Source organism: Vanellus vanellus (genome assembly GCF_965231255.1).
Source record: "Vanellus vanellus genome assembly, chromosome: 1".
In the NCBI taxonomy this organism is placed as follows: Eukaryota; Metazoa; Chordata; class Aves; order Charadriiformes; family Charadriidae; genus Vanellus; species Vanellus vanellus.
The window spans coordinates 152,554,809-152,571,040 of NC_138905.1; the positions used below are offsets into that span (position 1 = coordinate 152,554,809).

At 44.1% G+C, this 16,232-nt stretch overlaps 1 protein-coding gene across 2 annotated transcripts in view; it reads right to left on the bottom strand.

The window, feature by feature from the left end:
• Window positions 1-7,253, bottom strand: part of UXS1 (UDP-glucuronate decarboxylase 1) — a 64,596-nt gene extending 57,343 nt beyond the window's left edge. The window contains exon 1 of one of the 2 annotated variants that reach the window (XM_082496760.1): window positions 7,070-7,253. In XM_082496760.1, the coding sequence (XP_082352886.1) occupies window positions 7,070-7,166 (97 nt within the window). In that variant the 5' untranslated portion in view covers window positions 7,167-7,253. The remainder of the gene's footprint in view (window positions 1-7,069) is intronic. The other variant, XM_082496761.1, reaches the window with a different exon arrangement.
• Window positions 7,254-16,232: the final 8,979 nt, after the last annotated feature.

Consider the following 16,232-nt stretch of genomic DNA (forward strand, 5'->3'; position numbering starts at 1 on the left):
TATTTCCTGAACTGACATCTTTATCAACAGTAAAGTTCCTGCCCCAAATCAAAGACAGCAGACTGTAGCTTTTCCCACATGGAAAGTACCCTAGACATCAGGACACAGGGTTTTCTGAAGGGGAAGATGCTCCCTCTTCAACTTGGGTAACGCCACCACTCTATGTCAATCCCTCAGCTAGTCATCACCTAGCAAAACAAAAGCAACAGTTACCAGGACAATGTTTTTGTACCTTCTCTTAAGAATGAATACTTAAGCTTTAGCAAACTGATACACTCCTACAGCTGTGAGATAGAACATTATGCAAATTTTCTTTCTTTACAAGAGTTAACGGAGCTTCATACTGGATGGGGACCTAACCATGAATACTTATGCTAACATTTCAGTTGGCATCATCACTTTATGACTGAATTCTGTTCTTTGTTTCCCAGACAGCAAACCCTTTCCAAATCTTTTGTTAGGTCTTTTTTCCAGTTCTCTGTTCAGTGTTTCTACTCCTTCCTATCTTATATCTTTAGCATGTCCTTCTTTACCACTACTCATCCATTTTTGTCTATCCTTTATATTTTGCTACAAGTAAGGTAATGCACTCCAATTGTTAGTTACTACAAACAGAAAAAAACATCCAACATTTACAACAACAACCACAACAAAAACAGAATGCATGTAACTCATCACAGTTATGAAGTTCCAAACAGGATGTTTGATTTTCATCATCACATATATTTGAGTGTGCCTGGACACCATAAAACTTTGTATCTTTGAATTTACTGGCTTGAAACAACAAAGCGGTTTGCAAATATGTTGACTGCCTACAAAATATTTGAAGTCCCAAGGGAGCCAACAGAAGGACTTTGACCTATACGTAACTGGAGTACTATGTAATAATTATATTCTGGACTGGGTCAAAATGTGGCAATTGGGCAATGTGAAAGCTAAGCAATCTAAATTGCTAACATCCCTGTGTCCCCTTTTCACTTAATAATAGAGAAAGAACTGAAAACCTTAAATGTCTTTCCTTAAACAGCAGCAGATGATGAAAAAAAATATGAAATTACATCTATCTCCAGATAAATCTGATCTTCACAATTCAATTGTGCAAAATTTATTGAGAAAACCAGTTTGTCCCTTTGCATTAAAGCAACACAGCAGGTTAAAGAAACCAACAGAAACATTCTAGGCCAATAGGCCCCTACATGCTACTGTTTGGGCTACACATGTCCCTACTTCAAGTGAAGGAAAGAGAAAGCAGTGGAACTATTATCTCAACAACTGGAATGTATCATATGCAGTTTTACACAAATCATGCTTTCCCCAATCTAGATGGCAGCCCTGATTTTTCAAATGCCTTTTAAAACAAAAAAAAAAAAAAAAAGGGGGGTGGGGGGTGAGGGCTTTGTCACCTAATTTAGCCCTTGACCTTCCTTTTGTTTCCCAGACATGGCTAGCAGAACTGTGGGACATTTCTCAAGAAATTCAAGGAGAAAGACGATATTCCACTCTCCCAAGATAATGGTGATACCCCAGCATGCATGTCAAACCCCAGAAACTGAGCAGGCACCCAAGGTAACATGACTCACATTAGGGTGACAATCAAGTGAGGGGTCAGGACTCACCATTTTCAGCATTTTATTTTAAGTTTGTTGACTGCTAAGATTGTTTTCAGCAGACTGACGGTATGCTCCAATGGTTAGCACTGTAACTGAAACAAACTCACTTTTCCCAGTTAACTTTTATAACCCCCTTCAGGTAACTCGGTGCAGTAACTCCCATCTCTCCCTCCCTAGGGTCTGTGAACAAGAAGTTGAAAACTACTGGTTTCAGCTAAACTCTGCTTTGGTCAACCAACCTTACAGAAAAGAAACAAGCAATAAAATGATAGCGGAACATTCCCCCTTTGCAAAAACACAAAGGGGAAATAAGGTGGAAGCTCTTAAGAGTGTTTGTCCTTGAGTAGAATGATGGCAGCACAACCTCCTGCACATACCGCAGAAAAGACAAATACTAAGTGGAGATAAAATATTAAAGACAAATACTAAAGACATATTAAATGCAGATAAGCTGGGAACTGTAGGAGTGAATTTCTCCAGGATGCCAAAAAATTGGTTTAAAACTTCATGGCTAGCAAAGCAGAGTTGGAGTCCATCTTTTCCTGACAAACTCAACTGAAGTGTAAACAAATTTTCATAGGGTATATGGCTACGGCTAGTTGAAAGTCTGATGAACGGGAAACTGGAAGCTGTTGAAGACAGTAAACTTATTTGCATAAACCCACAGATGAAAGGCACCTCTGCAGGACATGAAGCCATCGAGCAGATGGTTTTGGTTCAGTTTTGGTTTTTTGTGGAGAATCCATGGCATGCTGACACAAAAAGGAGGCGAGCCTGATGTAACTTCTAACTCTTCCATGCCCAGTCAATCCTGCTGTCTAGTTATAAAACAGCTGGGAAAGGAATATTTCTGGTGTTGTCCACAACAGTGCTAGCTATAGCAATAACTAGCCTGAAGCAATACGACAGGACCAAATTCGCAGCTACTTTTCTATTAGGAAAAGTGAATGTAAAAACTACAACATTAAATAGCATTTAACCTTTGTTTTGAACATGTGCAAGACAAGCAACATGGAAAGGACTGGCAAGACCCAAACCAAAAAGCTTACTCACACCTTGATATTCTGAGAAGATCACACTACATTCTTTCTAGCTGATGGAAATCTGACAAAAACAAATGGCTAACCTTGTAAAACAAAGGATAACAATCATGGCAACTAACAACACTGCGAGAAGTCAAGCCACGACACTGCAGGATGTACTTTCCTCACATTATTTTGACATTTTGTTTTTAAGTTGTTTCAGTAGCTGTACTGTAATTTATCTTACAAAGGTAATGAGGTCTTAAGCTTTGATCTCATGACAGCACCCTACTATTCCTTCTTTTTACCCTTGGAAAAGGAACAAGGCTACTGACATACTTTCTGAGAACTATTTGATCTACACATGAGCAAAGAGAACTGTTCTACTTTACCAGAAATAAAACTCTTAACTTTATTTTCATTAAGAAAATGCAACTCCCTTGTTATACCAAGACATCAGTAGCTTATTTACAGTAGCATCAAGATCAAAGCAAACCATGCAGATTGACGAGCTCTGATCTTTAAATCCTGGCTACAAAATTTTACAGTGTATTTCCAACCACTTAAATAAGGTCCTGGTTCTACAATGACAGCCTCACTGAAGCATCTCAGTATGTCCATATAGAGCTGAATAAACATTTAAAACTTCATTGACATTGGATTTTTTTTAACAATATCTATTTAACTTGTTGCTGGTTTATGATCTGTCTACATTTCTCATTCCAGACAACAAGAGTGAATTAAATCCATTTCACTTGTTTATAATCACCTCATGTTCTTAAGCTGTTGTTTCACAAGGGTTTCAAGATGATGCAAGCGCAGTCCATGACTTAAAAGATCTGTTTCAGTCCACTTCACCATGCCTCCCACTCCTTAGGTTAGCACTAACATTCCTGCAGTATCTTGCTGGTGGTTAAATCAGAGAGAAGCTCTAGCAGAAGACTTTGTCCCTTTAAAAGGGCAACGAAAATTCAACCCTTGGGCAAGGCTTCCAGTTATACGTAGTATATAACTTGGGCAAGGCTTCCAGTACAGCGGTGCAAAATAGCACAGGAGGAGACAGCACTGCAAGTGAGTCAACCAAGCTAATTCTGAAAAATATTTCAAAAAAAATAAAATTTAGTAGCATTCTGCCAGATTACAGAGTGATTTTGACAGCTCGCTAGCTGCACTGTCTCCAGTGTCATCACTTGAGCAATGGGGAACAAAATCATCCCTTTCACCTAGGGCCTACAGATGAGGTAAACGTAACTGCTCTCTTCTATTTTGCCAGGTAACAGTCGCTTAAGTTACAACAGCTTTTAACTGCCTGCTGCATAGAAATGCTCTTTTGGGGTTCTATTTTTATATACGCAAACTATGCCTAGCACACTGTTTCAAGTGAATAACTATTTTTTTCAATTAATGGAAATTATATCTACAGAAATGAGACATCAAATATTACTTTAATTCAAACTCAGATGTAAAGTAAGGATCCTTCTCACCCTAAGTGCCACTAAGGAAACAAGTGAAGTCCATAAAAAGAGTTCTAGGTATCTCTAATGTGAGCCTGACTGTGCACCTCATGTCACAGCAGCACTTTAACCGACATCAACAAGACTCCTTAGGTGAGACACTAATTGTAGACCTGCAAAGGGCGTGATGACAGTGCTGCCAACAGCACTGCCAGCTGCCCATTTCACCATGGCATGGCCTCCTCAGTTGGGCCAAAACAGCTGTCTGAATATCCACTGCCAAATGGTTATAACATGAAAAGGTGATCTTAGCCTACACCAGTTCCTTTACCTGGTGCACAGCACAGAAACTTAAGTCCTTGTTATGTGGTGGACGCTGGTGGGAAATGGGAGACGAGGCACAAGGATACCTAAGCCAGCAAGCCACCTTGCTGTGAAACTACCAAGAGAGCCACTCAATGACTCTTGAGAGCAAGATAGCCGAGAGCCTTTTTCAGCCGCCTGTAATAAGCTCTCTCTCCAGTTTGCAAACTCTCATGGAGAAGTTCTTCAGGCACGCTTGTAACAAATTTGCATTCAAAGGCAGAAGCTTTTTATGAAATAAGACACATTTAGAAAAGATACTCCTTAAATGTTCTCTTGGGGTTTCACACACAAACTGACAAAAAGGCACTATCAAAAAAGTCCTATCTTCTAGTTCACAAAAAAAATAATGTACTTGCCAAGAATTTCATTCCTTGTAACATAATGTGCTCCAAATCTGATTCCCCATGTACTAACACTGAATGGATATTCATGGAAAGGAGGTGCACAGCCTGAAAACACTTAGTCATTTGGAGAGCGCTTGAGAAAGAAGGAATGTAAGAAGTGCCAGCAAATACACCTACACCAGCAGCTCAGTTTTCTCAGATTCTATGCTATTTTAGTCTGGCATTATCTGACTGCAACCAGAGCACAGTGATGATTCAGTAATATTGCAAGGAGTGCACTTTTAGGATGGGGGGGATGGGATGATAATCACTTCCCTAGAAAAGGAAACAAAAAATAGTCTCTCTAGAATCTATTAGATGAGTGGCATCTGCTAGCATAGCACACTATATCAAAAATACACCGGAGCCATAACTAACGATTCCACTACTTTTGACCACTAGTCAAAAAATTGACAAGCACAGCAACCTGACACATTAGATTTCCAAAAAAATAATACTCCCATCAGACAACCACCTTTGTAAGTTACTTTTTGCCATACTGATCTGCAGTCCCTCTCCTCCTCTCATTTTTCTGAATCCCAAAGAACAACCAGAAACAAGTGGTGAGAAGACTTCTATGACTTACAGCCCAGACAGCAAAAATCATATGGTAGTTTCTCCCTTCCTTCAGGCTAACTTTTACCCACAAAGCTAGACAGCAAACACCAACTACTCTCCATAGAATCTAATCAATAGCCAGGGCCTAATGACCATGTCAATTGCCACTCAATTCCAGTATTTTCACAGCAGCCTATTAAGTTTGTTTTCAAAATTAAGTAGCATTTTTGGCAAAACATCAAACCCTTTCAAAATGAGAACAGACATTAAGCTGTCCCCGCTTCAGTACACATGGAACCTGAAGTCACTTGGACAAACAAACTGTCCTAAGAATCAGAGCTGGCACATAACCTCAATGATAACAGCAGTATCTAAATAACGAGGTCCTGCAAACACAGTAACATATGGTAGTCACGGAAATTCCTATGTTGTGTTTCTGGGGTAGGAAACACCACCCCTTCTGCCAAATTACTTGAGTTGTACCTCTCCACCCTCCCAAAGGCAAAGGGAGGATCCCAAATCTGATGCACACGCCCATCCCCAAAGCTAGCTCACCTATATGTTTTGAAGCATCGAGAGAATCGCTTGTCCCTAGCTAAGCTGACAAGGCTTCAAAGATCCTTCCTCATGATGTGCCATCTACATAAAGTCTACCTAAGCCTAAAACCAGAACAGGCTAATGCTAAATAAACTGAATATGAAAAATGCAACAGAAAAATCTGGACAAGAAAGGGAAGAGAGCTGACAGGACAACGTTAATCAATCCGAGTCTCCCTTTGAATCACGCCTAATAATTGAAGTCATAAACATCCCTGTCAGTGGTTTGTGCCTCTCTTAAGGCTCCAGCTACGTGCTGAGCTAATAAACAAACAAGCAAACATTTACTCAGCCCCCAAAGGGACATCAGAGGATTTCACAAAAAATATCCAGCCGCGAGGCTCGCCACGGGGAGCTCCCCTGCGGCCTCACCTCACGCACCCGCACCAGGTTAACCTCAAGGCGGACAAAGAGCGGTCTTGAGGAGCGGCTGCGGAAATACTGACTCCTGCGGCTACGTCTGGCTCAGGCCGCTGCCCCTCGGCCCCTCCGCCCAGCCAGCCCAGCCCAGCCCACCCCACCGCCTCGGCCTCACCTCACGCCCGGGGCTGGGCCCGAAGGCCGCCCGGCCGGCTGGCTGCCCGCCCGCCGCCTGCCAGCCCCTTTCCCGCGGGGCACCGAGGGGGAAGCGCGGCCGCCTGCACCCCCGGAGGGAGCCGCCCGCAGCGCGAACACCCCCCCAGAGGGGGCACGGAGGTGGGGGTGTCCTCACCGCGCCGCCCTCCCGGCGCGGCCAGGGCTAGGGGGAAAAAGCCCGACAGGCACCCCCGGCCCGGCCCGGCCCGGCGGTCGCCCTCCGCCACGGCCTAGACGGCTGCCCGTCGCGCTTGGGAAAGTTTCGACGGGGCGGAGAGGCGGGGGACGGACGGACCCCGAGGCGCGGAGCCTCTTTCCCCGCCGGGGCCCGAGCAGCCGCGCGTCGCAACCGGGCAGCGCGACGGGGCGCGGGAGGAGCCGCCCCCCTCACAGCCGCCCTTCCTCCTCTCCTCCAGCGGCGGAGGGCACGGGGGGCCGGGGGCGCCCGGGCAGCGGGCAATGAATGGCCGGGCCAGATCCGCCTCCAGCCCCTCTTCACTCACAGGCGACATAGGCGACGAAGGCGAGCCCCATGAGCAGCTTCATCCTCCTCCGGTTGATGGCGGTCAACAGGCGCAGCAGCGGCCCCTTGCTCACCATGCCCAGCGGCAGGGGCACGCAGCGCCGGGCGCCTGCACGGCCGGCCACGCCACCGCTCCGCTCGGCTCCCCCGACCCGGGCTGCCCGGGAACCGCCCGCGCAGGCGCAGCAACGCCCGCCCGCCCGCTCTCCCTTCCTCCTCCCTCCCCTTCCTCCAACGGTGACGGCGCATGCGCGGGCCGCCGCCCGCCTCAGCCTCTGCCGGTGAGGCGATGAGGCGGTGAGGCGAGGCGCGGAGGTGTCGCTGCGGGCCCCGGCCGTCCTTCCTTGCTAACGAGCGGCTAGAGGCCGCCTGGAGGACGCCCGGCTGGCACAGAGCGTGCCTGAGGGGAAGGAAGGGGTTCCTGCAACCTCTCCGTGCCCCTGGCCTGGTCTCTCAGGGCGGTCATGGTCACCTCCGGCTGCCCACTGTGGTGGCCCTTGGGTGGTGACCTGCCGGGATGGATGGGTGGATGGTTGGCTGGATGGATGGATGGACGGACATAGGCACACACGTACACAAAATGTGCGTCACACTGTCTCCTTCAGCGCCCAGCATTTTGAAAGCAACGTTTGCCTCATCCCAGATGTGCTTTCCATAATTGCACGCATGTCTGTGCTACGGTAAATGAAAAATTTTGGGATTTCCCCACCCCCACCCCCCAAGTAAGAGCTTATGAATTTGCTTCTGTTTAGGATAACGAGATTGCAGCTCCTTTAAAATGGTTTGCATTTCTTCTGCGGCTTCCACCCGAAGTCCTTGTGGCCTGTTGCAGACTGCAGATCTGTATCTGCCTGGAACGGGAGGCACCTCCCGCACGTGTCAAAACGTGTTCTCCTGCGGGTCAAATACACTCAATCTGAAGAGAAATCTCCCTCCACAGCCCAACCTTCCCCCTCAGTTGTACAGCCTTCACACAGTTTCTAGGGGATAGGCTTCCCCACATTCATATCCCACAGGAGAAGACTGCAAGAACAAGTGTTCTTGAATTCAATGACTAGTTTCAATCCTTTAATTTCAATGTAGAAATACAGCTGTTTACACTGAAGAAGCTATGCCCTCACTCAAAGACCTACACAGATAACAAAAGTCAACCCCCTTCTTCTTAGGAGGAGTAAAGTCAGTCAAATATGTGAGTCTCGGAAGGGTAAGTGCGGTAAGGTGCCATTCATTGTGACTAAGAATGTCCCCCTGCAGCCCAGAGAGGCGAAGTGACTTTATTCAGGAAGCCATGAGAATTGAAATTTCCTAGCTCCTAACCCTGTGCTTTGATTATAAGGCCACTCCTTTCCTCTTGACTTTTGTTTCCTTTGATTTGTATTTGATATACTTTACTTGCCCGTTAATTCCACTGCTTGTAGCTATGCGGAAAACAGGGAATAAAAATATCACCACTTAAAACACAATCTAGCACCAAATTTGTCTGCGTAGTAATCACTCAAATAGTAACAGAGTTTTATACCAGGTGTAAATTTGGCCAGCAAAATGCTGTAGCTGAACAGCACTGCATGAAAGCTAGGGAATATTACATGAGTGTACTCCCTCCCTGCGCCTCAAACTCCCATTGTTTTCAGTCAGGATTTTCCATAATGGTATCCGCACGCACAATACCGATTCCATACACCTTTAGGGGTAGGCAAGATGCTTTTAACAGCTGCCCTGCCCTAAGCTAGGCTGCACAATCCATGACTCCATCAACTTGCCTGCGTAAGGCACCTTGCTTGGCACCATGCTCGGTGTTCTGGCCAATTTTGCTGCAGAAACATGTTGAGGCAGGCTGCAATCTGTGAATGTGGGAAAAGGAGAGCAAAGTGAGCAGGGTGCTTTGTGGAGCTTCATGGTGGAAGAGACTCGAACCCCGTGGGAGGCAGCCTGACCCTGCTCTCTACCAGGCCAGCTGTTTGTCATGCGTGACACCAGGACCAGCTGTGTCCATGACACTCTTCAAGTGAACCAGAGCATGTCTACCTTAACTGCAGGGGGTAAGTGTAGGTCCACCATATCTCAACTATAACTATAGGCATGTACCTTCTACGTACTATTAAGTTCTCCAGGCACGCGATGGCCAACAGCAGGGACACTTATTTCAGGATATAGCTTGTCTCACATTCACAACCTGGCACCAATAGCAGAGGTTCTGGTATGTAGTGGCTGCTAAGTGTGCCAAGAGAAAGACTGAGGGATGACACAGTTTTGAATGCTGACTCCTCTCCTCTCCTCTCCTCTCCTCTCCTCTCCTCTCCTCTCCTCTCCTCTCCTCTCCTCTCCTCTCCTCTCCTCTCCTCTCCTCTCCTCTCCTCTCCTCTCCTCTCCTCTCCTCCCCTCTCCTCTCCTCACTCCTTCCTTCCCCTCCCCTCCCCTCCCCTCCCCTCCCCTTTCCTTCTCTCTTCCTTTTGGAGTGCACTATAGATCAGGAAGCAGGCGGCCATCTGCCTTCAAGTCATTATCTTAATCACCCTGATAGCATGACCTCAGCTAATGGCAATCCTCTCTGGGCTGGTTTGCAGAATATACCGTCTCCCGTCCTGCAGTTCTCAACTTTAGTTCTCAAAGTGCTTTATGAAGGCATTTTGATTTTTTTTTACTAAACCACAGTCTGTAAAATGGTGGGGGTTTTTAAATGATGGAATTCTTTTTAATGGCTTTTTTAGTGATTAAAAATGTGAACGTGCAGGTGTATCTACCTGAACAACCAGTAAGAACTTCGAATTCAGAGTACCCCTGCAACGTACTTTTCCTTGATACCGGATCAGAACTGTGCAATTACCCAGTTCTCATTCCAGAATCAGGAAAAAAAACCCAACCAAACAACTGCCACAATTTACATGATTTCCACATGATACCACATGACAGAGACTCTTCTGCCACTTGGAAATACAGGGAAGATCTTGTCTTTCTGTCCCAGTCATGTTTCTGCAAGAGAGGACATTCACCGTGTGATCTGGGAGGCAGAAGTGGACCCTGGACACTGAGACGCAGGCAGAGAGAACTGCTGTGTATGAGGTAAGGAAATGAGTTGCAAAGCACTGAAAAAATGCTAAAAAAAAGGACCCCGATCCCAAGCCTTTAGTACCACACAACTATAATCTCTCATAACTTTGGTCTCTAAGTTAGTTAAAGCTGAATGTAGCCAAGGAAGTAACACAGAGTTGCACAGCAATGCATGCCCCTCTTCACCACTCAGCTGCACCCTACAGCTCATGATACGTACCTGGTAGGAATTGTTCTGGTGCACTTCTCCTCCTCTAGTAAAACTACAGATGATTCTGTGGAGTTACACTGCTGTACTGCATAGGCACAATGATCCAGTCGTACAAAGCCATAGATAATCTTGAAAAACTAATGGCGTTCATGTATGCATAGATAGTAAAAATGTGATTTTTATTTTTTTATTTTTTAAAGATTGGAATCTGAATCTTTTTTTTGGTTAATTCTACTTACAATGACATAGCGGGGAGGGAAGCTCAGACAAAAATGGGTTAAAAAGAGCAGTGTTTCTTTTCAGGGAAAGTTAGGAGTTTGGGGGTTTGTGTGTTTTTTTATAAGATTAATGAAAAGAGAACATGCAGTGCTGGGAACAGAGTCAATCCTTTTAATATTAACATCTCGAAAGAAAAAGAAAGCTGCTAAGTGCTTCAGACAGTTATTATTTATTATTTGGATAGTGATGGCAATAAACAGTTTGAAATACAACTGGATCACAACTGTCCTAAGTATTACAAGAATGCAGAATTGAGACAATCCCAGACCTTGAAAACATACAAATTAAGAGACAGAGCATTCAGTGAATGCGAAAAAACAAACAAGCAGAAGTCAAAGCATAATATGAAAATGACGACTTAAATACAGATTTGCAGAAATTAGGTGAATCATTTAATGATTTAGGCAGCTATTTGCAAAGAATAAACTATAACATATGAGGAAATAATTGTATTTCAAACTACAGTGCAGCCGTCTATTTTGTTAACTAGTTTCGGTAGGTATCATGTGAGAATAGTCCCAAGATTTCATTCTGTACAAGTTAAGGCTCCTTTTTACATCAAGCACGTAGGAACCTAACACGCAATGCTACTCAAAAAAGTTGCTTCAGGGTCCAGTCTTGAAACTGATATACTGACTAGATTAAAAAAAGTCAAACAACATTCCTAAATTGACTGGTAGCATTACCTACATAAAGTACTTGTTATTCATGACGCATTTTTCCCCTGAGGTAACTGAAGACAGCCCTGTACATTTTCAAAGTTGGAAAAAGATTTTAAGGTGCTATATCTATTCTGAAAGTGCAGAAGGCCACATGCAAAATTCCATGGTAATTGGGTCAGAAAGAAATAGCAGAGATAATGGCTAAATTACTGATTATAAAGACTTGTGAGCAGTAAAACCACTGTTCCTCAAAGTTATTTCATCATCCATCAAAGGAGCTAGTTTATTAGGCTAGGTCAGCAGGTAAGTTATTCGTTCGCTGCTGTTTTACATTTCATAATTTCCCCAAGCCCTTTGGAGCTTTTTAATTGGCATCGTTCTACCCTACAGCACTTGGGAAGCAGTGACTTTGAATGGATCTATTTTGGGTTGGATTTGGTCCAGATCATGCTGGAATTAGTACCAAAGGAGCCCATGGCTTCTTTGTATGATGGCACAGAGCAGTCGTAGCTATATGCCTCTCTTCCCCGGTATATCTCTGCCCTAGAAAGTGAACAAGAATACTGCTATCTTGGGGTGGGCCAGGGGGGTATATGCATGTAATATGCATGTGATGTAGTGGCCGAGGAGAGCTCTTTGTTAAGAAAACCCACTGGGGACTGATGCTGGAAGTCTGTGCTGGCCACTGCAGCACTAGGAACAGGGAAGCCATTTTTGTTCTGCATCTTTACTTGCAGTAATGCTCGCTGGATGTGACTTTAGCCATTTTAGCAGTATGTGGTATAAAGGGTCTACTTCTTCTTCATGCAAGCCTCAGGCAGATGGTTTACAAGCCACCTCAGTGACAGTGTTTCTGTGTTACACTAATGTGAAGATTATCAGCTTAATTATGAATAAGGGGCTGATGCTCTGAGTAACTGGAGGAGCAGGACTGCAAGGTGCTGGAGACCACATCTGCTCTGCAGTACAAATATATCTATTGGTGTTTTGTCCTCTGAGCCAGAAAAGACTTAGTGCTGTTCAACTACTCTAATGCTGTCAATAAAGCAGAAAGTAAACAAGGTCATTAAAGGTGTTATAGAACTTGTACAGCTGCATTTATAGAATGAGACTACTGAGAAGTGCCTGTATCACAGCCCAGTTGAAATGTATTTGGAGTGCACAACTTCCTACTGATATTTGATATTGTTCCTCTTCCACAAATTTCCCTAGCTGGAGCGTCAGAGAAGTTAGATGGATGACAGAGAGAACATGTACACTCACACATTTCTGGAAATGTAACACAGAAACATTGTTAAGTTTATGTGGTCCATAGCTATGATGGTCTGTGGCCTTATGAAGAGAGATCTAGGACAGCTGCAAACAGAAGAACCTCATGTAGCAGGCTCATCTGAATGATGGTGCAGAGTGTACCCTCAGAAAGTTTGCAGATGACACCAAACTGTGAGGAGCGGCTGATATGCCAGAGGGTTGTGCTGCCATCCAGAGGGACATCAACAGGCTGGAGAAATGGGCTGACAGGAACCTCAAGAAGTGCAAAGTCCTGCACCTGGGGAGGAACAACCCCAGGTACCAGTACAGGCTGGGAGCCAACCAGCTGGAAAAGATTTCAAGGTCCTGGACAGCAAGCTGAACAAAAGCCAGCCATGTGCCCTTATGGCAAAGAAGGCTAATGGTGTCTTGGGCTGCATTAGGAGTGCTGCTAGCAGGTGAGGGACGTGATTCTTCCCCTCTACTCAGCACTTGTGAGGCCACACCTGGACTGCTGGGTTCAATTCTGGACTCGCCAGTACAAGAGAGACATGGACATACCAGAGAGAGTACAGTTAATGGCTACTAAGATGATTAAGGGACTGGACCATCTCTCCAATGAGACAGGCTGAGAGAGGTGGGACTGTTCTCCCTGGAGAAGGGAAGGCTCAGGGTGATCTCATCCGTGTGTACAAATACTTGAAGGGAGGTCATGACGAAGATGGAGCCAGGCTTCTTTCAGTGATGTCAGTTGACAGGACCAGAGGCAGTGGGCACCAAATGAAACACAGGAGGTTCCCTCTGAATGTCAGGAAACAATTTTTCCCTGTGAGGGTGACCCAGGACTGGCACAGGTTGCCCAGAGTGCTTGTGGAGTCCACATCCCTGAAGATACTCAAAAGCCATCTGGACAAGGTCTTGGGCAACCGGCTGCAGGTGGCCCCTCTTGAGCAGGAGGATAGGACCAGATGACCTCCAGAGATGGCTGCCAACCTCAACCATTTTGTGATTCTGTGTTTACAAAGCAACCAAAAGCACAGATCCACATATTTTACTGAGCTTTGTTCTTTTCTTGGATGCAGCTGAATAGATACAAAACCAGGTGAGTGCACGTACCTTTGTATAAATTGGCTTTAGTTATCCCAATAGAAATTCATGTGAGCAAAGACACTAATGAACAGCCTTCTCTGTAACCTTACTCTCTTTTGCAATTACAGGCTTTAGAATTATAGTCTGTGGTCAAGGTAATTCACAGTATCAAATTTCTGTTTTGAAGTAAGGAGGATTAGGAATTTCCAGATAAGTTTTCCAGTAGCTAATGAGATTTAACCAAATAAACTTTCATTGCTGCCTTCCAAAGTTCAATTATGGTCTTATATAAATAGTAAATTCCCCTGGTGAATACCTGTTAAATGAATTTGGAAATTGTGTTGTAGCCCCAAAACCAACCAACCAAACTTAACAAAAGAATCCGTGAATTTTCTTTTTATACAGAGTATAAATTCACTGCCAGTGAAAGCAATACCCCATAGATTTCCAAATCATGTAAAAGCAATGTGACCTTTTGAGTATGAAACTTATTCATAGAAAAAATTATGACAATTCTTATGTGCATACTTTTACCTTGCGCCTCTCATTGGCCCTGAAGATTTATTGCTGCAGTGCTTATTAAAAGCAACCAACAAAAGACAGCGGTCTCATGCATACAGGGTTTGCATTATTAGATAAAAAATAATTATCAGAAATTTGTCTTTTCGTGTTATGCCAATGCTTCAGTGGGAACGTTTTATAAAAGAGCAAGTTTACATTTATCATGGGCTTCACACTAAGCAGTTAAGCTGAGTTGATTAGGCTAGGCCTGGACAATACCATATGACCTTAGTGGTTCATGCACCTCCTCTTTTTAGCTGTGGAGACAATACTGCAACGTGAATAGTGAATTGAGGAAGGAATGCTATGAAGACAAAGCTGGAAGATACACCTGAACTACATCTGGGAAGTATTCCTAGATCACAAAGTTTCAACACGTGGAGTGGTTTGAAGCATTCTGCAACAGGTTCTGAAAAAAAAAAGTAAGCATATTATCAGGAGACTTACATCTGAAGTCTGGGGGAGGCTGTAGATCAAAAAGGTTTGGAAACCTTTCTTCTAGGCACATGTGACAGGCCAAGTAGATAGGAATGGGATCTCAAACTCTAGTGCCTGTCTAAAGGAAAATCATCATGTTGATCCAAGTTATTGGTAATTTCAACAAAAACATGGCTCAGGAGCTTGTCTACTGTACATACAGAAGCATTTCTCAACCCAGTTGTACTGCATTTACTTCCAGATAACGCAAATGTGCCCACATAGATTTTACTGGAAAAATTAGTCTCTTGCCAGGATAGCTTCAACTAGTACCCTGAAAAGACTCAAGCAATATCAGTAAGGTGAGTTGTTACTAGGCATTTTGTCCTAATGTCTGTGCTGGTGATGGCTGTGATTTTTTAGCCTGGGTACATACCTGTATAAATGTATGTACACATTCCTGTGTCTCTGTCTCTCTCCCTGCTCTCCTGTCTCTCTGGTCCCTCAGTAATTTTTTAATCACCAGCTTGTTTCATCTGAAATAGCATAGGTCTCAGAGATATTAATTTCCCTGTACATTTATTGGTGGTAGGCAAATGGAAAATATATAGGCTTTGCTTAAGACTTATTAAGCAGCAAAGAGACCATGCAGGAGAAAGATATATGAAAACTGTGACTACGAGAATTTCAATCAGAGCTCACAATTTATTAGATATGAAACAATCCAACCACAAGACACAAATTCTTTGGAAACCAGGCTTAATTATCTCTTCTGTTCCAGGAGTTACTAATTGTTGTAGCAAAACTTAAGAGCAAAGCCCACAGTGCCAGCTTCCTAGGAGAAATGAATGGGGCCTCAGGAGCAGAGAAATCTGCAGGAGAAGATGGGAAGCAGTACGGAAAGGGGAAAGGAAAAGAGAATAGTCTGTTGAAACCAAGAAGCTGTGCCTAAATATCGTGAAGCAGAAGCTTTAATTATCCATGTTTCTCAAGAAGTTTGAGAACAATGCCAGGTGATAACAATCTAAAGTAGATTTCTGATCCCTCTTTCTCCCCACACCTGGTACCCCATGACGTTTACAAAAAGAAGAGGTTGTTTATATGAAGAAAGAAGAAGGAAGGGCGTCATCCCTGTGAATGGCACTTGAGTAGTGTGCCTTGGCTTGGCCCACCCACTCTCACCCAAAATGAACTTGGCTGTAGGGACTCAGTTTATTCATGCACCTCGTGCAGTCTTCATTTGCTAAATCCAGCCAACTGGAGAGCAAGTGCAAGCAAACCCAGTTTTGTACTCCATCTCTTAGGGCATTCATTTTTCTTCTTTATGGTTTTATCACATGTCAATGGACATGTCAAAAGAAAATGCATTTGAAAGGCATTGTTTTCCATTTTCTTTTTCTTTAAAGAAAGTAACCATACTGAAATACTACATCAGCAAGCTTTGTCTAGAGCTTAGTGTGCTCTTCTACAGAAGTTCCAACAAGACATTCCTGACTACCTTGTTATTTATTTCAATGTTTACAGCCATGTAAACTTATGGTTTATAGCATCTAAATTAGTCAGACTATAAAATCTGTAGTGCTCTTACAGGTAGCACCCTTCATATTCGTCTAGCTTTAGTAAAG